Raw genomic sequence first — 22,909 nt, forward strand, 5'->3', positions numbered from 1 at the left:
ACAGAACGTTGAATTTAAAGTGACAGATCACCCACAAATAAGTCCTGATATTATTAACTCACCCTCATGTGATTCAAAACTGCATGACTTTCTATTGTGAACAATAAAGGCAGAATGTTAGGGACCGACAGCCTCAGTTACCATTCACTTTCAGTGGATATTTTTTCCCGTTTAATGAAAGTGAATGATGACTGATGTTGTCAGTCTCCATAATTTCTCTCCCTTGTTCAAGAGGAGACAGGAAGTCATATGAACAAACATGAGAGTGAGTAAAAATTATGATTTTTGGGCAAATACTGCAATGTGTTCCAAGCATTACAGAAGTAAAAAAAAAACGATCTTATTATCTATACCAACCTTTTTGTGAGCAAGGGCTATGACAATGGATAAAACGATTTGGAGGGCTACTTTTTTGATATAGTCTACTCAAAACTTTTTTTGTTTCACGTGTTGATTTTATTTTACTTGTCGATATGTTTTATCATCATTTAAAATGTTAACATACATAAAAGAAGCCAAGCTAATATGAAAATATGTAATAAAGAAATGAAGAGTTTGGTTCCAAAACGCGATAAACGGCATTTTCTTCTAAAATGAGTTATCGCCAAAATCAGTATTGTATTAGGTCAGTATTTAAAAGCAAATTCTTAATTTTATGCAAAATACAATATCCGTCGTGTTATTCTGTCATCTTTTCTCCCTTTTTTCCCAAAACACAATAAACGCCACTCTTTTCTGCAGAATGCAATAAATACGCTCAACAAATCACAGCGCTCTATACCACACATTGTAAACAACAATGCGGCACGTTGAATACATGGAATCGTAGTTTTCCTCATCTACTTTGTACTTCATGATCAACAAACAAACAAAAACAAAATAATACTTTCATGGCATTGCTAAACCTGTGGTGGTTTTCTGTGACGGAAAAGAAACGTAAGCCATCAACATCTAATAATTTACATGAGAGGCACTCGGGAGACTGAAAAATGCCGGTTGCTTGTTCTCCCGACAGCATCAAGCTTCAGTCATGCTAACACATTGACCCCAGGGGATCTTATGAAAAACTTTCCATTATTTTACACAAAGCCAATTAAAATCGAGCAGGACCAAAACATTTTACAGCTGATCGCTGTCAAAAAAGTTCAGCGACGACGTCCCAAGTAACAGCAGCAATGACAGTGATCTTAATCAAAACACTTACTTTGTCATATTAATGCCATTAATGTTTATTTTTTAACCAGTGTATACCACTATTCAACTAAATGAATATAACATGGCAAAGATGAATGCACATTTATATACGGATTCAATAGATTTATAACATTTGGAAAAAAAACTTGTCATGGATTTACTGCATTTTGCATAAAAAATTATTCGTTTTTATAATAAATCTTTGAAAATCTAATTATGAATTTGCTTTTTTTTTATAACCTAAAGATGCTATGTGAAAGTTTGTAACAGAAAATAGTGGTTTTCATCTTGTCAATTTCTTAGTATAGAAAACACATTTTTACCCAAATTAGTTAAAATAGATTTATTGCGTTTTGGAACCAAACTCTTCAAATATTAAAATTAAGGCTATCATTAGAATGTGCTTTGGTGGGCAACTCACAGACTCAGTGTGGGCAACCCAATCTTGCCCCAATGGTGCCCATTATGCCAATCTTATTGTCTATACATCTATGCATAACTGTGCAAACAATGAAACAAGCATTCAGGTATATCAACAAATTTGAGCTCTACTCAATACACTGATAAAAATACTAGTCACAAAACCCATTGATAAAATAAAAACACGCCTAAAATTTGGTCGATGAACGCAGCATTCTTATTCAAATTATGCAACTCATCCATTTACACTTCTTATTTAACAAAAACTGAACGAAAACATAGCGGAGCATATAAAACAAACTCGAACACTTTCGGGAAGGGGGTTAAATGTCTCCATGCAGGCCATGCAAAGGAGTTTTTGGCCAGTTGATCTCTGAGCTCTCAGGAGTAAAATTACAGAAGGTTTGTTACCTAGGTCATTTTACATGGACAGATAACTGCATTACATTTTATTATATCTAGGAACGGTAGCAGTAAATGTCTGGATAAATGATAGTGTCCCAGGGTGAAACAGGAGCCACTGTTGCTTAATCCTGAGATGACACGTGACTGGTTGCATGGGGACAACAACATCTAGGTACAAGTTATTGCCATAACATAATGCTATAACACAAAACATAACCATAAACTTAAACTACTGAAAACTACCACAGCAGCTACTGCACTGTAATATACTAAGGCCTTTCAGATTGTTGGAGCGAAATGGATACAGTATTTGACTTTCAAAAAGAAACTCAGTTCGAAACAATGTTACCCCTCCAGACTCAAAGCTTAAAGGTATAGTTCACCCAAAAATAAAAATTCTGTCATTATTTACTCTCCCTCATGTTGTTACAAACCTGTATAAATGTCTTTGTTCTGATGACCACAAAGGAAGATATTTTGAGGAATGTTAGAAACCAAACTGATCATGAGCCCCATTCACTTCCATAGCATACTATTTTTGGGGGGGGTGAACTATCCGTTTAAATGATTTGACTTGAGACAGTTGTAGCAAAACAATAGTTTTCGTTGGCGAACCCATTGAAAGCTGTTGGACAAGTAACATAGTCTCTGATATAATCTAAGGTTTTGTCTAAGGTTGATAGTTATCAGACAGAAAGCATAATGGTGCGTAATACTGCATCATGAACAGACATCATGCCGCCTGCTTCTTTTTATAATCTACAAACTTATAAAGTCCTTGAACTTTTGAGTTGATACACTAATACTGTACAATCGAAACAGTGTACTACACATGGTGCAAAACAGTACAGGTCACACAAAAAAAATTATTCATTCAATTTACTCAATTTTTCAGGGTAAGTGGTTGCAATCAATCCACTTAAGCCAAATTCAAACAAATTTTTATTTTTTCTAATTTTTTGTTTGTTTAAATGTAGCCCAAACAAATTGATTGCAACCACCTACCCTAAAAAATTGAGTTAATTGAATTAATAATTTTTTCAGCGCAATTATGTTTGTGTCGGGAAAATAACAAGTTGGAAAGTATTTGAAATAACTCATCATTAAATAATTATTTTCATTTCAGTGTGTGGATAAGCTGTGATTCAGTGGTAAGATCCTAACTGTAAAAAAAACACAGGGCTATTACACTAAAAAAAAGATTCACTCAATTTACTCAATTTTTCAAGGTAAGTGGTTGCAATCAATTTATTTGCTACATTAAAACAAAAGGTTTTTTATTTTATTTTCACATTTTTTGTTTTTGTTTAAATGCAGCTTAAATAAATTGATTGCAACCCACTGAAAAAAAATGATTCATTGAATTTAATAAAAAAAATTTAGGTAAGTGGTTGCAATCAGTTTATTTTAGCTACATTTAAACAAAAAAGATTAGTAAAGTAAAATAAAATACTTTTGTTTAAATGTAGCTTAAATAAATTGATTGCAACCACTTACCTTAAAAATGTATTTAATTCAATGAATCATTTTTTTCAGTGCACTTACCTTAAAAAAATTGAGTAAATTGAATGAATATTTTTTTTAGTGTACATTGTTAAAGGTGCTGCAGTTTCATAATGACACACATTACACTTGCTGTAATTCAGGAACACATCTTTGAAATTCGGCAGAAACATCAACTGAGATTAATCTCTTCCTGTTTGTTATCTACAAAGAAACACATACAAGACAAATCCTCTTTTCTGCCCATTTCCTCTATACCTGCCTGCCGTTCCACCGCATTCTTTCTCAGATATTCCTAGTTTCTGTTTTTATCTTGGTTGAAGTGTAATCCAGTGCTGTAAACCTGTGGTCAGTCCTGCACGACCCACTGACTTCTGGACTTTGGCCAATATTTTTCCCTGGAAGCACCGCCACATGAGAGATTATTGGAGTACCTAATCTTATTCATCCTGTTGGGAAAACTCAGTAGCGACAGTGCTGAACTATCCAATGCCAAGAAAGATTAGGGTCTCATGAGGGGGCTCATTCATGCCCTGGAACACAGAGCCGAATTTGGAGAGCCGAATTTATGAGAGTCTTAAAGTATTTCTAAAAACACCCTTTCGTTGTAGATCCTCTATTATGAAAACCAACCAATGGTCATAAGGAAACGAAAACGAATGGTGTGTTTGTGAGATGATATGAATGTTGTGGCATTCCTGCACTTATCGCTATCGATAGTTTACTCAAACTGGTTAATGTGGTCACATGAGCCACACATTGGTGAACCACAGTTCACCACAGACACCATGTATCATTTTAGGATGAACACATGTACGCTCATGATTATGCCTACCTTTAGCACTTCGACGGGCACCTGCATGGGCGCCTGGAAGTGAGATGGAGCGCTGATGGCGGGTGAGGGTGTGGGTGGGGCCGGCATGCGTTGTTGCATGTAATGCATGGCTGCTGCCTGCTGTTGCTGCCGCTCCCGCTGCTCCTCCTGCTGCATCTGGTCCCGCATAAGCTGCAGGCGCATGGCGATGCGTGACGACATGGCTGGGGGACGCGGGGGGCGGGCTGCTGTGCAGTCCAGCCCGAACAGTGGAGGGGGTGTCTGCAAAGTAATAAGGAGAGTTAGAGGAAGTAAATGGATACAGGGAAATATATTCATACTTGTATGATTGCATATCTTTAATTAAGTGTTAAAAACGGCTCTGTAGCAGTAAACATTATAGATATTGCCTGTTTCATAGCTTAATTTGACTGTAGGTGACATGCTGTACTTCCAATGAGCACAATTTTAATCCTATAATTAAAATGAAGAACAGAGTTGAATACACATGAGAAGTAGCTTGTTCTCATTTACTAACGTGCACATTTGTGTATCACATGTGTGCGGATGTTTTTAAAGAGAAATTATGACTCACTGAGTGGTCAGGGGTGTTTGCTGATATGCTCACACAAAATCGCTGCAAAAGATGCTTTCCAACAGGTTTTATCGTAGTTTTGTCCAACTTCATTGACTTGTATTAGATGTGCTGTGAGGTACGGTATTAGTCCGCGCCGTGAACTTTGTTTGTATTCTTGCAATTGGCAAAGGCGGATTATCGCCACCAACTGGGCTGGAGTGTCTATTATTCAAGCTCTCAGCGGAAGAATATACGGGTGTGAGGCGTTTGGAAAAATAGGTCCACAAGTTTACAACGAATGCTAGAACACCTGTTAAAAAGCATCTTTTGTTGGGATTTTTGTGTGAGCATATCAGCGAACACCCCCGACCACTCGGCGAGTTTTACGTCTTTGTAAACGAAAGTTTAATGCATTTTAGGAAGGATTGTTCCAGTGCACCTATACAGCCATTGTAGAGGTGGGAGGTGATACAACACCCGACAATTCTCGGGCCAGCATCATATGTCCAAATTTCAGTCAAAACCGTTCTATTTCATCATAAACAATCTGAAAACAGGGCTTTAAGTGTAAAATACCGAACTTGTCCTTTAATAAAAACATTTTTTTTTTAAACAAAGGGCACTGATGTATTTTAAGATATGTTAGGTCAAGTTGTTTTCAGTTCGGACAGCTCTTCAAAATGTTTTAGTCTAGGACTAGTCTAATCCCTGTCCGGAAAAGCGCCTCTTAGGGTTACCCAGACAGGGTTTAGGTCTAGTCCAAGACTAAAATGCTTGTTTAAGCTGTTTTAATTTTAAACAGCCTGCACTTACACTCTTAAAATATATCAGTGCCATTGTTTTGCCTCAAGATGCACACAAGTAATGTTTTTTGTAAGGTGTGTTTGACTAAACTTTCCTAATATAACTAATGCCTATTAGGACTTTGGCCACTATTTTGCCCAAAAGCACATGTGAGATTTTTGGAGTACCTAATCTTATTCATCCTGTTAGGGTAGCGACAGTGCTGAACTATCCAATGCAAAGAAAGATTAGGATCTCATGGGAGCCTCATTCATGCCTTGGAACCAGTGATGCGCGAGTCAATGTATAAACAACCCGCACCCAACCAACGTTTTCAACTAACCTGCCCGCAACTCGGAACGCAAAAAAATAAAAAAGAAATAGTGTACCCGACTTGCTCCCTGGCCCGCATTTTTTAAAAGTAGTAATTGTTTAAAATGGTTAACTGGCATCTTTATTTTAAACGACCTGACAGCGACCCAAATATCATTTGGATGACTTGTAACCGCGGGTAACCGCTCATTTCGGATCAACCCACGCATCACTGCTTGGAACACATGGAATTTGGGATTTGGAGAGATTTTTGGGAATGGGCGTATCCGCCCAAAAAATAAAGTATTTCTAAAAAATACCCTTTCTTTGTAGATCATTTATTATTAAAACCAAGAAAAGGGCATGGGGAGAAGACAGGTGGTGTGTTTGGGAGATTATATGAATGTTGTGGCATTCCTGGAAAGATTACTCTTGTTAATGTGGTCACATGAGCCACACATTGGTAAACCAAACTTCACCACAGACAAAAATTCAAGGAACCGTGTGTCATTTCAAAACAAACAAATCCACGCTGATGATTATGCCAACCTTTAGCACGTCAATGGGCACTTGCATGGGCACTGATACCGGGTGAGAGTGTGGGTGAGCCTGGGATGGGAATAATGCCTATTCTTGGATTAATCTAAACCCTGTCCAGGTAACTGTGCCTTAATGTATTTTAACAATTGTCTCATTTCTTTTACTTTAATTTCTCTTTAGACTTTTTTTTAGATTTCGAGACTAAATTGATGCTTCAGTGAAACACAATTGAGAACTCAGTATCAAATCTCCTGAGCTATGAAAGAGCAAACTCTGAGCAAAACAATTCCCTCTGGGATTGTATTTTGGGCCTTTCCATCTATAATCTATGTAAGGTCATATATCAAAATTCATCATTTTATTCATTTAGACCCATAAATAAATCGTAGATGTATGAGTAATAACGATTGTGACTGGGGAAATCATGTGAGGGTCAGGTGATGTTTTGTTTTTAAGCTCATGTGAGTGACCTTTTCGATATGGAAACACCCCAAAACATCCTCACCCCCATGTCTCTCACCCCACTGCTGAAACACCCACGTCGTGTGTTTACTGCTGACCTGGGGAGTTCCTAAAAGGATGAGTTCCTCTTTTCTGGGTGCTACAGAAAACCAACGTGCAAACAAGCATGACTTTGCTATTATTAGAGGAATTGTAATAAAACAGAAAGAGAATTTAGATTTAATACTTATTGGAAAAGAAGGTGTGCTAAATTTGCAAGCCTTGTATTGATGGGGTGCATTCAAAATCTTATGAGTAATTTTATATCATAGTAACAACACTAGTGTTCTAAAGGCTAAGGCAAATTCAAAAGTGAATGAATATTTATATAATTATTTGCATTAGCTATAATAATCAAGTGATGTTTTCTGTATACAAGAAGTCCAACAACACACGTTATGGACCTCACCATCATTGTATCCGTCTGGGATTATACAAAAAAAAAACAAATACAGTCTAAATCTGTAAGAAATCTCTGTGTGGACCATACCCTACACTGAGGTCTGGTTTAGGGCACTTATCACAAACTATACTGTACATAGCTAGGGGGCGGAAAACACAAGCGTGTGGCACAGGACCGCCTATGGAGAAAAGCTTATTGTACTAGAGGTACAATAAGCAAAGCAGCTCCTATTGAGAGGGTACTGAGGCAGTGTTTAGCCCACAGTGTACATTTCAGCGGTGTTGAGGGGAAAAACAACGCACGCTTTGTGGTTCATACTCGGCAGTGGACACTTTCGGGCTTTGTCACCCTGGCGGTGGCCAGAGGTTGACTCAATTCCAGGAGAGCCGAGCTTTGGGACAGACTGCCTCGCAAAGAGAAAGACCACAGCTGGATCACAGTGGACTGAGGCTTTGAACTAAATCACCAGGATTGTATCTGATAAAGAAATATGGATGGCAGCACTAATAACGACATCTGTATATTTTCTGAAGAAAATGTGACTAGTTCACTTGCTGCAACTGTGTTTGGGTCAGTAGCGAACCATGACTCTTGAAGCTATGCTCTCTAGCCCAACAAGCCCCCCAGACCACAGTCCAGCTACCAAAACATATGACAACAGACACCGCTCATATCTCAGGTTACCCAAAGACAGTTTAATCACATCATGACAGTGCTCACAGCAAAGTAAATTAGCGACAGACACTTCAGCAAACAGTGTGATACAACACCAAACAAGCACTTTTCATATTTCATACTAATATTATAAAATATTAAATTGACACACCGTTTTTTATGTATGTAATAAGCTGTAATAAACATTATGCAATGTTTGAATTTAGAAGCCACCACACACTTCCATGTTTTCCCTATTTAAAGATTGTTAGATGAGTAGTTACACGAGTAAATATGGTGGCACAAAACAAAACGTGGCGATTTTTTAAGCTGATAAAAATGAGAACTATATTGTATGGCTGAAGAGCACTTTGTTTGCAGCACTTCAACCTTGGCGCGCAGTAACATCATCACTCCTGACTACTCCCCCCTCGCTCAAACTTCGATCAATATTACTGCGCTCAAGGTCGAAGCGCTGCAAACCAAGTGCTCCTCCGTCATACAACACAGCCCCCACTTTATCCGCCCAAAAAAATCAACAAAATTTTTTATTTTGTGCCATCATACTTACTCGTGCAACAGTCTTTAAACTTGATAGCAGAGAAAGCTGACAATTTTTTCAAGATTTTGATAATTTATTGTATTTACTTTTTTCCATCATTCAAATTTGGTTGGGTGGTTAATACATTTTTCTGTGGTTTGACAAACTCAGAACACATTCATGGTTCCCACGCCTTAGTTACCTTCAAATTCAAGGACCTTTCAAGGACTTTCCAGGTCCAATACCCTCAAATTCAAGGACTAAATGTGGAGACACATTTCAAGTGAGAGCAAGGTTACATCGTGTTACCTTTTAAGATACATTGTTACAGTTCCCCTTTGAGGGAACTCGTGCTTGCGTCACTGCGGTGACACTTTGGGGACGGCCCCAGGGGTAAGTGCGTCTGAATGTGTATATCAAATTCAACCAATGGTGAAGCTTAAAGACAAAGGAGGGTTATGCAGGAGCCAGGAAAAATATCGCTATCTTAAATACTTCCAAAGACGGCGTTACAGGGACGCAGGAAGTATGGCGAGGGAGACGCAGTGTCACGTTCCCTTCTCAGGAAACAACAGTTACATACGTAACCAGAGACGTTTTCATGTATCAAACACAACTATGCAAAAAAGCATTTTGGTATGAATCAACATTCGCATCCTTGTCTCTGTGATTTCACTAGATTTGGCTTAGGCTCCTCTTTAAACATAAGGAGAAGAATCTTTTTCACATTTTTACTTGCATCTAGTACAAAGCAATCCTGAACATACTGATGTACTGTATAAATGCGGCATGTACTGAAGCTGGTCTGGGCGAACGCCACCTTCATTTGTGACGTTGCTTCACTACAGAACTCTCCCACTCCACCAGTCAACAAATGCCAGGCATACACAGGCGTACACAAATCAAAGTGCCCTATTGTCTCAGCAGACAACCAAATTGTGGTCTTTTATATCAAAGAATGATGAAAGAAATAACGTTCAATTAATTTGCAGGACAGATGGATTTTTTATGGGTTATAATAGTCACACACAGACACACTTGCATGCTTAAATGTGACAATACTTTCATTTATAGAAGCAATGCTAAATCTGTCTCTCCACGCTATTTCACCAGCTTTTTGTTTTTAATGTTTAGTCCATTGTGCCACTTTATTGATATGGACAGTGTAACAAATATAGGAAATGGTTGGAAAGAATGTAAACAGGAAATGATGTCAGGTCGGACTTAAACTCGTGTGAGGTTGCGCAACGTTAACTTAACACGCGAGGAAAAAGCACCGATCAAAATTTGCATGGAATGAAACCCTGTTTTTGTTGCTGCATAAAGATTAAATGAACCGTACTATGATTTGGTGGGCAGCTACATCGATCCTGAACTGTACTGCCACAGGCAAATCTAAATCAATCGGCAACAAACAGTGGTGGTGTGGTGGCTTTTGCACACATCATAGAAAGGGCTGCCAGGGGTCTGTTACAGTACCTCCTCTTCCCACCCTGATTTACAACCCACCCCGATTTACAATCCAGTGAGGCAAGCGGAACAAAAATAACACCCACACTTTCTGTTCCTCATTTCAGAGACACTCTGTTCCCTCGGGGTAACAGACCACCGGTGTGTAAATTCTAGGCCTCTGCAGCACACGGTGAACTTTCAATACTTGTGCCAACTTTTCTGACACGTTCTACGGATTCATGGGATTAACACCCGCTGGGTTGGGCGAGAGGGGAAAGGACAGCTCTCAAGAGGAAGACAGGGTTGGAGTCTACCCTTTGTTTCTTCCTCTTTTCTTTAAGAAAATCAAAAGTGTCAATTCTCTGAAAAGCTAAAAGAAGTAACCTACAGACACAAGCTAACATCTCGATTCTGAATAAGATGCCCCCACTTTTCCTTTGGGCTTTGACAAAGCAGATCAAAGCAGACATGGCAGGAAAATTCAAGATACTGTATGCTACATTTCAGTTAGTTCAAGCGTTAACATTCATACATTTCTCCTGATGATCGGATCACAGATCCCTGCCCTTTTAATACAATCGAAATTGGCATCCGATCGAACTCAATCGTGTTTATCCATCAATACGATTACAAACGAATGATTTAGTTGCATGTAAATGTAGCTAGTGTTACAAAATTCTGACCAGACCAAACATTGTTTCCCAACAATAAAGTAAATGACTAAACTGTGCTATCAAAGCAGTCAAGACTTATAGGAATCTTTAAAGAGATGAAATGAAAGCAGAACTCTACTGTCTGACTCATACTAAAATGAAACTTTAAAATGAGCAAAAACCTTTAGCATAGTTAAAATTGGGAATGAAATTCCGTTATTCCACCAATCGTTTTTAACTTCTAAAGCAGTACAGTCTTAAAACCTAATGCGTATGTCTTATAGAAAGACAACTAGAAGTACAGCCATGGTCCTGTCTGTGAAATTCAAACTAGAGTCTGATAAATAAATTATGTGATTAAGAGCATCAAAGTTTGATTTCTGTCATTGATTTCACTTTAATTTCTTATTGGCACCTGTCAACTTAAGCAATGAGGATGTGTTTAGGATGGGACTACCTATTTGCGTGGCAATCCAAACATTCGAAAATGCCCCCCTGTGAATGTGAAACTAATTTGGCAGGCGTTACTTTTGCTATTCGGTTTGTTGCTGCTAGTGTTGCCCTTTAATAAACTGAATACATCTGGGGTCCCATGATTTACGGAAAATATAGAAAAATGTCCAAATTATACTTTGGTCATGTGTAGATCGGTCATGCCTCTTGAGCTTTCATCAACACAGTGATGAGCTCACTCCCAAACTCATGCAAACAATCTGATGAACTTCTGCTTTTACTTTTACAGATTCAGCTGTCCTCATCCTGTTTTACTTCACTCCAGTTTCATTTCGATGTGGAGTTTGCATGTTCTACCTGTGTTAGCGTGGGTTTACTCCAGGTACTCTGGTTTCCCCCCAAAGTCCAAAGACACGCAGGTAAATTACAGATGCCAAATCGTCCTTCCCCAAAAACTTGTGTTTAGACTAAAGCCCTGTGTAAAGTCGCATGCGCAAGATCGTACGTGCACAGTCGAACGCACAGCCTTGCAAAGCCATAGTTTATTTGACTCATATGCTTGCGCTGACAATCAACGCATGCGCATTGCGACAATTTGCAATCGTGGCCTACATGCTACATACTTCTGCATGCGCATGCACGACCTAGGGCAGTGGTTCTCAAACTGGGGGCCCCTGAGATGGTGCCGGGGGGCCCCATGTTTAATGACAATTTATAAAATACATTAATTTATCATAAATTCTGTCTAATTAAACCTCAAAAAAATAAGGCTACTAACCAACAGCACTACATTGAATAATTTAATATGTTTTGTTTAATTAAAATTTTAAGTTTTATGTCATAAATTTTCTTTGGGGGCTATGAAGATGTACACAAGGGGGCCGCATGCCGAGAAAGTTTGAGAACCACTACCTAGGGGATCAAGGCATGTGTACGGTACAGTACATGCAGACGAAAATTGCGCCATGCATGTAAGCAGACCCTCGCATACATACGTGTAAAAAATTTACCATATTTTTTATCTACGCCCAGAGTAGTCTGTTTTTTTACGCGTCGAATGCGTCACACGGTCGACGCACAAGACTTGCAAAGCCATCGTTTATTTGACTCATATGCTTGCGCTGACAATCGGCGCATGCACATTGCCACAATTTGCAACATAGGCATACAATGTTTGCAGGGTTGCAAAAATCTTGCGGTGCGCATACAGTATGTGCACACTCTTCTAATTAGGGGGCACCGAAATTTCGGTCGCCGAAAATTTTGGCAGAAAATGGCATTATCGGTTTCGGGCCGAAATAAAAAATTTAGCCGAAAATGAATGTTAACCGCGCCCCTCCCATCCGTGCGCTAGCGCTTGGGTTTCACTCACGGTTAAGCTGTTATCAGTCGTCACCCCCCCTTCCCTCCGTGCTCAAGCAGGTGTCACTCACGGTCGAGCTGTTTGCACGCATCTGCAGCAACATGTCTGCGATGTGGATGTATTTAACGCAAAAAGGCGCTAAAATTAGTAGCTTTCTTTATGCACAGAGGCACATGCGGTTGAATGTGTCCAGTCCAGACGTGATCATCACAGTATGCCCTTCAAAGATCAGAACTTTTGATGTGTAAACTTTAGAGAGAGTAGCGCTAATGTGTCTCATACTGTAATCCATTAACATACATTTGGCGAATAAAGCAATGAAAAACAACGTAACGTTTTTATGTGGAGCGACTGTTGCGCTGATTGGGATTCACCCTCGGTCTCTGTGTGCGCACGCGTTTAAGTGCCCTCAATAGTGCAGATATGAGGGAGATGCTTTAAAAAAAACTAATTTGTGATCCGTCACACACCCCTAGTAAAGTTAGTACACAGTGATAGCCATAAATGCAATTGTACTAATAATTGGCATAATAATTTCTTTCAGTGTTTCGGTTTTCGGTTTCGGCCAAGAATTTTCATTTCGGTGCATCCCTACTTCTAATGACAAAAATTGCGCCATGCGCAGATTGCGGCCTGTATGGAAACATAGTGTAGGAGCCATGTTGAAGGCGGGGTACTTGATTTTTGAAAAACACTTTGAAAAAGAGACTCGGGCCAAGTACCAAACACACTTGTAGCCAATCAGCAGTAAGGGGCGTGTCTACTAACCGACATCATTGCCTGGGTTGCGTATGTGTGGGGCGGGTCTATCAAAAGAAGGTCCAGATTCTATTGGGGTCGGGCATGTTTGTTTAGGTGATTTCAAATGTCAACATTGGCTTTCAGAGATCATGCACCACGCCTTTAAGTGTATGTGACCATGGGAGAATAGGGGCGTCAATAATTATGCAAGGTTAAAACACCTGTGTGTAGCTTTGGAAACATGGGGGTGAGTGTAGGAGCACATAATTTTTGGTTGACCGTTTGCGTTTAATCATATATTCATTCAGATGCAGTATTGTTGACTTTGACCAAATCAGTGTTATACTCTGCTATATTAAAATAATCTTCAAACGGATGAGAAATAAATAGCTTGACTTGTCACAATTTTTATTGCTTCCCACTTAGCTCCTTGGCAGTTTTAAACAGGTTATTGTGCCGCTACACATTGCATACGCCTAAAAATGGACCATGCTTGGGCCTTAACTTGTTTAGACTGATTAACTGGTTTTATCCATAGATGCTGGACTGAAGTTAAGAAATAATAAAAAATATAAATAACTATATCTGTGTGCACAGCGTATATAGAAAAAACTAAAATTTACCAGCATTCAGGCAATTTGTCATTCTGGTCATATGCCAAATTAAACGACATATAGTCCAATGGGCAAAGACAGGGGCTTAAGTTAGGAAAAATGCGGGTAGAAAATCCCCAATAAACAAAACTAGCAATTAAAACCCTTCCAATATTTACACATTGATTAATAAAACATATACAGCTGACACTACATTCTCAGTCAAGATGCTGCATAACATGTAGCACACTATAAAGATTATACACTAGCGTGTTGCCAAACTTTGTTATATTAAGTAAAATTTACCTAGAGACTGTGATGACCTGTGGGTTTCAAAACATTCACTGTTCTCTGTTTATTCAAAGCAAACACAAACCACCACTGCCTCTTCAGCCTTGGTCTTTTGAATCTGAATGAATGGATATTTTTGTGTATCATTACGAGACAATGCTGCTATTGACTGTTTTTGCTTTTTTGTGTGTCATCTAATATCTTAAATGCTGCTGTGTGCTGCTTGAGCCACGTGCAAAGCGTTATCTAGGACTGAAAAAGGAAAGGACCATAAACAGAGCATCACGTTTTCTGACGGGCTGCTTATGATTTTTATACTTGCGTATTGCATTTGCGGCCCAGTTGTGTAATGAGTACTCTGCTCTTGCGTTAAACAAAAAATAAAAGAAACCTTTCAACCTTCATCCCAGATTAGAAAAAACTCTATTATAACCCTAATCCTACCAACTACCGACTTTTGACTACATTTACAGGAAAATACACAAACGGGCACGTGGATTCTCCAAACAGACACAAACAGCTGCATTTGGACATGCGCTGAATGGTGTATTCAGTCTTTATTCATGTTTCACTGTGAGAAATTAATCTCACAATTACCTCTTTGTGACGAAAGTGCTGAAAGTGACCCGGGTGTCCTCGATTCTCTCCTCTCTACATGACTGTGTGTCCGTCTATGAGTGGGCTGAAGACTGGAAGAGAAACACAGAGATGAGTATTAGCGTGGCAATCCTTTCTGTGGGGCAGATGAGTTATTAAAAGGTGTCCGGCAGGAAGACTTCCAATATGACCGGAGTGAGAATGTTGCAGTTGTGCTGTTGCTAATGGTCAAGCAACAGGTGTATATCAGATATATCTATTTAAAGATATGTGATAACCTTGACAAAGTGTGAAATATCTAATAAAACGTATTTCCAAACTGTGAGAATTTAAGTAGAGTATATGTATTTTTATAGAGCCACCCACCTGAAGCTATTTATTACACTGACTGTTTACATACTTGTGCATATGAAATTGAAATCACATTTAGTTGAACACAGGAATCAAAGTTAAAGGGATAGTTCAGCCATAATAAAAATGAGCCCATGATTTACTCACCCTCAAGCCAAGATACATATGTCCATCATTTTCAGATGAACACATACTTAGTTATTTTAATAATTTGTGACACTTATATAGCGCTATATAATAGAAATTTATATAGAGACACAGAGAGAAAAAGAAAGAAAAAGAGAGCGAGAGTGAGAGAGAGAGAGAGAGAGAGAGAGAGAGAGAGAGAGAGAGAGATTGTGTGAACAAGGCTACCTCTAAGCGTCTCTAAACAACAGCGCTGTTATTGCCTCAGAAAATCGTCTGTCATGTTGTTTTTGTTAGTCCGTTACTACGTTCACCGTGTTTTTCCCAGAAAATAATTGCACACCTCAGAACTTTCATCAGCCAATCAGATTCAAGCATTCAACGGACCCGTAGTATAAAAAACAATAACGTTAAAGTCGCCATTAAATGGAATTAGTGATTGTCTAATTTTCCCCGTGGCGACGTATATCTGAGTGAAACGGCTTCTGAAATGAAAAAAAGGTAGGGCTGGACTTGAATTCATCCATCGAGAATTGATTTGATCGTTTGAAGTGGGTTACGTTGCTAATTGCTAATCGCTGCAATCTTTTCCCGGACTCTGCCCACCTGCCATACCATATGACCAGAAGTAAAGCGAGATTAGCTTGTTTGACTTCATGCGGCGCTGCAAGAACCGACAGCCGGATGACGCCAAAGTTCTGCGAGAGCGATTTAAAAGCAGACTCCTCCGTATGATTTCGCGAAACGCTCTCTCTGTACTTTGACGTCATCCGGCTGGTGATTCTTGCGACACCTCATGAAGTCGAACAAGCCTATTGTTTTAAAGAGGGGAGGAGATTCGCGTTTTTGATTAAAGAGTAAATAAACCCCTGGTCAACGCCTGACTCCACCCACTGGCAATATTTGAAAAATGCAAGAAATGTGGGCAGACCCCAACGGAAATAGAGGTCGTACTGAGCTCGTACCAAGGGTGTGATGAGATCGTAACAAAAGCGTGGTGAGCTTGAACTCGCTTACATCACGTCGTACCGCAACATCCAATAGGAAAATTCAACTGCAGTAGCCACCGTTCAACCAGAAGAGGGCAGCACTTTTTACACCATATATAGACCCCTTCACGGTTCACGTCACAGGCTGTTCCCACTGCGCATGTCAGGGTCAGAAAAGTCATTACAGCAGATTGAGTTGCGTATTATTCGGTATCGTCAAAAATGCCTACTTACGTCGTGGGCTGTGAAAATCGTACCAGGTCTTCCGTTAAGTTTTCTCGATTCATGCAGAATCTCAAAAACAAAAAAATAGAACATCTGCGTCTGCAAGCAATTAATGTGCAGACTGGGACAATGCAAAGATCAAAGAGGGTTGTGTTTGTAGTGCTCACTTCATTTGAGGTAAGTCATCATTTTTCAGCACTGTTAGATTAAATTATAAAGCCTAAATGGTATGAACAGTTCGACCCCGTGCTGCGCGCGCACTCGATAGTCATTCAATGTTTACAAACCTTGAAGGGGTCTATAGTAGCATTGAAACACTTTATACCCAAATGTCAAAAAAGTTACTCAAATCAATGAACAGCACTAATAAAGCCCCATTCTTATAGATCATTACCTAAAAAAGTTGATTTAGGGTTTAGTTACTTTTTAAAGATTATGAGGGCACATGAATAAAAAAAATAAAGCTTACAGATAAGTCATTTAAAAAAAAACACAATATTCCAAAACAAATGATAGTTTTTCATTTCAATTTCATTTTGACTTTAAAACCATGATTTTAAAGAAAATGGCAGAGGATTTTGATAAAAGACAAGAGGATATTGAGTTATCCACATATGTAGCTAAAACACGTCTCAACGCACGGTTCTCGCAAGATTCTATTTTCAATGGATCTTACGCATTGTACGGTACGCATAGTGCGTATTGGCCTACAACGGAAGTAAGTTATTTTGTTTGTAAAAGTTTAAATATTATATTATTTCTCTTACAAAATTCTCTTACTCACATTCTGTGTCCTTTGCATGTTTGTTTATTAGATATAAATAAATGCCAATGATATTGCCTACACTTGGTAGTTCTGTTCAGCGCATTTTATCATGTATCCATTCCACAGCTTTTTACAGATTAGCACAGGAATGTGGAAAAGTCTACAGATTCCATCTGGGCCTGTTTATGTGCCTCGCACAATGCATTAGATTCATATATATACTTTCACTCATGTCCAAAAGCAAAGCTACAAGTAGAAATCTGACCTATAACAACACAGCACATGCTAAGCCAAAACAAAGTTTAGAAAAAACATAATGCAATGATTTACAACCAGCAATGTCTATATCCGGTGACCTTTTATAACATGACAAAATGCCTGAGTAAATCAAATTTAATCTCCAACAAGGTGAGTATTCATTCATTATGACAGAGTATGCACAAAATTCTCTAATACATCTGATTTACAATAATATCCGTCCACAGATACAGAATCGCCATACCTTATATTATATGCTGTAACAGCAAAAAGGGCCGGCGGCTAGTGAACGTCTTGTCCAGTTATTCACACAAACACACACAATCCTCATGTAAGTCACAGCCTAGTCCAAACCCAGTGGTGCTACAACAGAATACTGAGCATTCATGTTGTGAGGCATCGCTCTTATACGGTCACCACCCGTGACTGATAGCCACAGAGATATAGAGGGAGAGAGAGAGCGATCAAACAGTCACAGGGAAATCCTTAGTCATGAAGCCTTACAGTATAGTGTCCACAACTTCTCTGCTGTCACTTCCCCTAAATGACCAAACCCCATGAGCTTCCGAGAGAGATGGACAAGGGGGTCTTATTGTCCCTGAACCCACTTCTCTGTTGAATAGGATAAATATGGGGGTGTATATGGTGAGTCACAGTTTTGAGTGGGTAAGCAAAACACTCATGTGGATTTATGTACGTACATTTACACTTCATACTAAGACAGATGCATATAAATTACATAACTATTATGCAAAAGATCAGCAAATAATAAACTATATATTACATACATATTCTGATTAAGCTTTGGTATGATATCAAGGTTCCCACAATATTTAACTAACTTTAAATGTTTTATACATTTTGGTCAAGGATTAACACTTGTTGATTTGGATGACACATTTATACTAATACATTCACATAATCTAGAAATCACTACAAATTGATGACAAAGACGTTTTAATTCATTTACTGACACCGGACCACAATTTTAAAAAACCCTAGTGTGTTCTCAAGCATTTCCAGATGTTTCAGCGCAGGAACCGATGATGTGGTTTTCGGCTCTCACATGATAATGGTGATAACTTTACAAAACTGAAAGAGATGAATATCACACTTTGCACTCAGATGTTTTGGTTTTCCTCTTTTGGGGCAGCAGTGAAGTCACATGTGAAACAAAGACGGCTGCATAAACATAATTGCGTGAGAGATGTTGCTAACAAATAACACGGTTGTGATTGTTACTGTACCACAGAGGCTGTGATCATTCATGTTAATGCACGATATCATCCGATAGGACAGCGGGCAAAAAGTGCTCCTGGATCAACCCATATACCTTTAAGACAGGAGTGGGCATTCCTGGTCCTGGAGGGCCACTGTCCTGCAAAGTTTGCTCCAACCCTAATACCTAACAGCTGAAAATCCCAATCAAAGGCTTCAGTATGACTTGTAAATGACATTCAGGTGTGTTTGATTGGGGTTGGAGCTAAACTTTGCAGGACAGTGGCCTTCCAGCACTAGAAAATGCCCACCCCTGCTTTAAGATGTTACTTTGGTGCTGTAAAAAAAGACAACAGCTTTAACAGTCTGTCTCCCCCCAGTGGTCATCCAAAGCATTAAATTGCATAAGCAGTGCATATTTCTAATAAACTGTGCATACTTGGTAAAGTGCATATCTGAAGTGATTCATTTTTTAAGACATACTACTTTTGTGTGTAGTAAATGGGACATTAATTCACTTACTGACTGAGATGTTCCCTAACCTGTGCCGATCCTTAACATCCACAGAGGCCTGTTTAATTCACATCACAAGATTATCTGCCACAGACTATGGTGACATTTGCAAGGTTCACAGCAGACAAACAGATTAATGGAGGTCTGATTTAAGAGGAAGCAAAATGTTGCTTACAAGAAACGAGTATTGCATTATGACTGAATAATCCCCACCCATGATACACATCATGTGCAGATGAAAAACAACCTAATTTCTGCATTATGGGAATGTGGCATTTATAAAGGCATCGGATCTTCTATTAAGATGTCTGAAATGATGGTTACAGGTCTTAAATTATTTTAAAATTAATATTCATTGATATTAGGAGGAATTACTTAAAAATATTCTTTTGTAGTTATTATTTGTAGCCATTATTTTCTATATGCGTTTTAGTATGCGTAAGGTGATAAATGCAAATCTAAATAAATAAATAAATAAAAGTTTGTCTGTTTATCACAGATCAACGAGACCACAAAACCAAGTTGCCAGATTTAGAATGAGACAGCAAAACTTCCTGTGGCCATTTACGGAAGTTTAAAGATTCTGTTTTGATGCCAACCTTGTAAGTGAAAATGTGAAACTGCTATTGTCAGGGTTCTGTGTTTTGTGTTGATGTTTTTGTTTTGAAGTTGCCTTTTGTAGTCCTTGTATCGTGGTTATTCTAGTCTTCATGTTAACCCACCCTTATTGTGTCCAGGTATTTCTTGTTACCCTTGATAAGTCTGTGTTTAAATATACCCCAATGTTTTCTATTGTCCCTGGTCGGGGTGTTTTGTTTTGTGTTGTTTCTATTTATGTTCATCGGATCATGGTTCTTGTTTTGGATTTCCCTCATGTTTGAATTTATTCAAGACTTTTATATGGTAGACTTTAACAGACTGCCACTCAAGGTCAGCAATGTCATGATGCTTTAACAATACTGATGATTGACAGGCCTGAATGTTTAGGCTCCTCCCGCAACCTACGTTTAGAACTACATCAAAATATATATTTTATAGCTTCAGGAATAATTTATTGCTTTATTTACCACCAATCAAAATTGCTAATCCGCTGGCATCAGTCAGACAAACAAAATCATTGTTGACATGCTAGTCCGCTAGCGAAGAGAAGGTATCATGATTATAGTGACCAAAGATATCACGGTTTTCAATATTATCATGGTTTCGTTAAAATGAGATGAAAATGTTCAAAAAGAACTGCTACACACTAGAAAGTTTTATTTTTGAAAATCACAATTTAATATTTCATGTCCCTGAAATTATTTCTGTGGTAAAAATAATTTATAAATCTGTCTAATAAGTTTACAGTGAATTAATACAATACATTATCCCTTAAATGCCTTCTTGTGCAAAACCTATGTTGCATGTGTGCGCCTGCGTCAAACTGATTCTGGCTGGACAGGATTTACTGCGAGTTTTCAAAATCACTGTAATCAAACACGTTTGTAATGATAATTAAATTTTAGACGATAATACTAATTGTCAGGACATTTTATTGTGGTTAACCGTGAAACCGGTAATCATCCCCTCCCTAGTCCGCTTAAAGGGATACTCCAGCCAAATATCAAAATTACCCCATGATTTACTCACCCTCAAGCAATCTGTGATACATATGTCTATCATCTTTCAGAGGAACAAATTTGGAGTTATTTTAGTAAATGTCCTTGCTTCTTCCATAATGGTGAAAACAGGGATCAGGGAACAACTTTTGACTTTAAACCCCAAAAAAGTGCATTCATCCTTGACAGAGGTAATCCACACGGCCTCCAATGGGTTAGTAAAGATCTTTGATGCGAATTTGTAAGAAAAATATCCAGATTTCAAACTTTATAAACATCTTGGACTCACACGATTCACGCAAGTTTTTTAGCGTAGTGAGTGTTGGTCGCCATTGGTAGTTGCGCAATGATTCTTGTAAATTGTGTAAGTCTAATGCTGAGTTCAGACTGTAAGATTTTAGCCCTGATTTTGAGAAATCGCCGACAAATGCCCAAAATCACAGGCAAATTGGTGCTCGTTTACGTGAGTGACAATCAAACAGTGTGAACTACTGTTGTAGTCAAGACCACCTAAACCGAGACCAAGTAATGACCAAGATCAAGACAGGCCGAAACCGAGACAAAACCAAGACTTTTAAGGGTCGAGACCAAGTTAAGACCAAGACCAAGACAGGCCAGGACCAAGTCAAGACCAAGACCAGTGCAAGTCACTGCATTAATACACATATGATAAAATGTGAAATATGCATACGATTAGGCACTTCTTGTCTCTGTGTGTGTGTGTGTGTGTGTGTGTGTGTGTGTGTGTGTGTGTGTGTGTGTGTGTGTGTGTGTGTGTGTGTGTGTGTGTGTGTGCGCGTGCGTGTGTGTGTATGCCATCAGAAAAATTGATAAAATAATCAAAGGCGTTGCAGATATGGGAATTTATCTTTTTCTATAAGCAAAAAAAGTGAGCAAACACTAAAGATCAGAAATCAACTTAACCATTTATTCTGAACTGTCTTTCCATGGCTTGCCATCCACTTAACACAATGCAGGTGTTTTTAGTAATAAAATTAGAAAAATTGTCATTGGGAGAAACTTAAACAATTCTTAAACAATGCCAACATCATATGCCAAACCTGAATAAACTGCATAAAATTAATGATAAAAAATAAATTTGTGATGTGTCATAAGTTGTGGTTTTGACCGGTCTTGAAATAAAATTCAGAGTCCTCTTTGTCTGAGACCGAGACAAGACCGAGTAAAAAAGCGGTCGATTCCAAGACGAGACCAAGACCTTAAACAAGTGGTCTCGAGAACTACAACACTAGTGTGAACTATCAAAGATGCAATCTGAGAGAATCGTCGACAAGACACCTGAGAGATATCTGGACCTGTCGGCGATTCAAAATCATGCCATGTGAAATGTGGTCTGACTGAAAATACATCACCAATGACCTACAGCCAATAAGAGAGCAACATACATGGTAGCTGGAAGTTCGGGGAGGAGTCTCCCCAATCATTTCCTCATTTATAATCTTCTTCTTCTTTTCGCTGCAAATGAGCGCACATGCAATTTGTATTGCAAGCTTCTTGCAGGCTACCATTTTTATTAATAATCCCAGTTTTACGTGAGAACTCCGGTTTTTAAAAGTTGCGATTTTCTAGGCAGATATGGTTAGGAACTATACTCTCATTCTGGTATAATAATCAAGGACTTTGATTATTTAATTTTCTGTCGGTCTTAGTACACAATGTAACTACAGAAGAGTTAAGTTTTAAATAGGAAAAATATTGAAACTCTTTGGTTATTTTTTGCGCGATGCTAATGATCTAACCAGATTCGAATGGATTGTGCTAAGCTATGCTAAAAGTGCTAGCGCCAGACTTGTAGATCAGCTGAATGGATTTCAAAATGGTAAAAATCTAATGTTTAACTCTAGGGAAGCTGGCAAATGAGTCTATTTTCAAAAAAAAGTGGAATGTCTCTTTAATGGAGAGAAGTGCCGAAGTAAATCCAGCGGAGCCTTTATATTAATTTCATTAGTGCCAAATACCCATCTTAATTCAGAATATATTTAATTTGTTGAGAAATAATTATTTTTTTTGGCATGTTGGCCTATTTATAATGTATTGCATAGGCCTATTTAGAG

General features: G+C 38.5%; 1 protein-coding gene across 3 annotated transcripts in view; it reads right to left on the reverse strand.

The window, feature by feature from the left end:
* Positions 1–22,909, reverse strand: part of tfeb (transcription factor EB) — a 44,759-nt gene that overhangs the window by 12,488 nt on the left and 9,362 nt on the right. Inside the window, exons 1-3 of one of the 3 annotated variants that reach the window (XM_055183892.2) lie at positions 17,750–17,914; positions 14,791–14,882; positions 4,358–4,618 (exon numbers count right to left, since the gene is read on the reverse strand). In XM_055183892.2, the coding sequence (XP_055039867.2) occupies positions 4,358–4,558 (201 nt within the window). In that variant the 5' untranslated portion in view covers positions 4,559–4,618; positions 14,791–14,882; positions 17,750–17,914. Of the gene's footprint in view, positions 1–4,357; positions 4,619–14,790; positions 14,883–17,749; positions 17,915–22,909 lie in introns of those variants that run through there. The other 2 variants (XM_055183891.2, XM_055183893.2) reach the window with 2 other exon arrangements.

The sequence above is a fragment of the Misgurnus anguillicaudatus genome, chromosome 14 (genome assembly GCF_027580225.2).
Source record: "Misgurnus anguillicaudatus chromosome 14, ASM2758022v2, whole genome shotgun sequence".
In the NCBI taxonomy this organism is placed as follows: domain Eukaryota; kingdom Metazoa; phylum Chordata; class Actinopteri; order Cypriniformes; family Cobitidae; genus Misgurnus; species Misgurnus anguillicaudatus.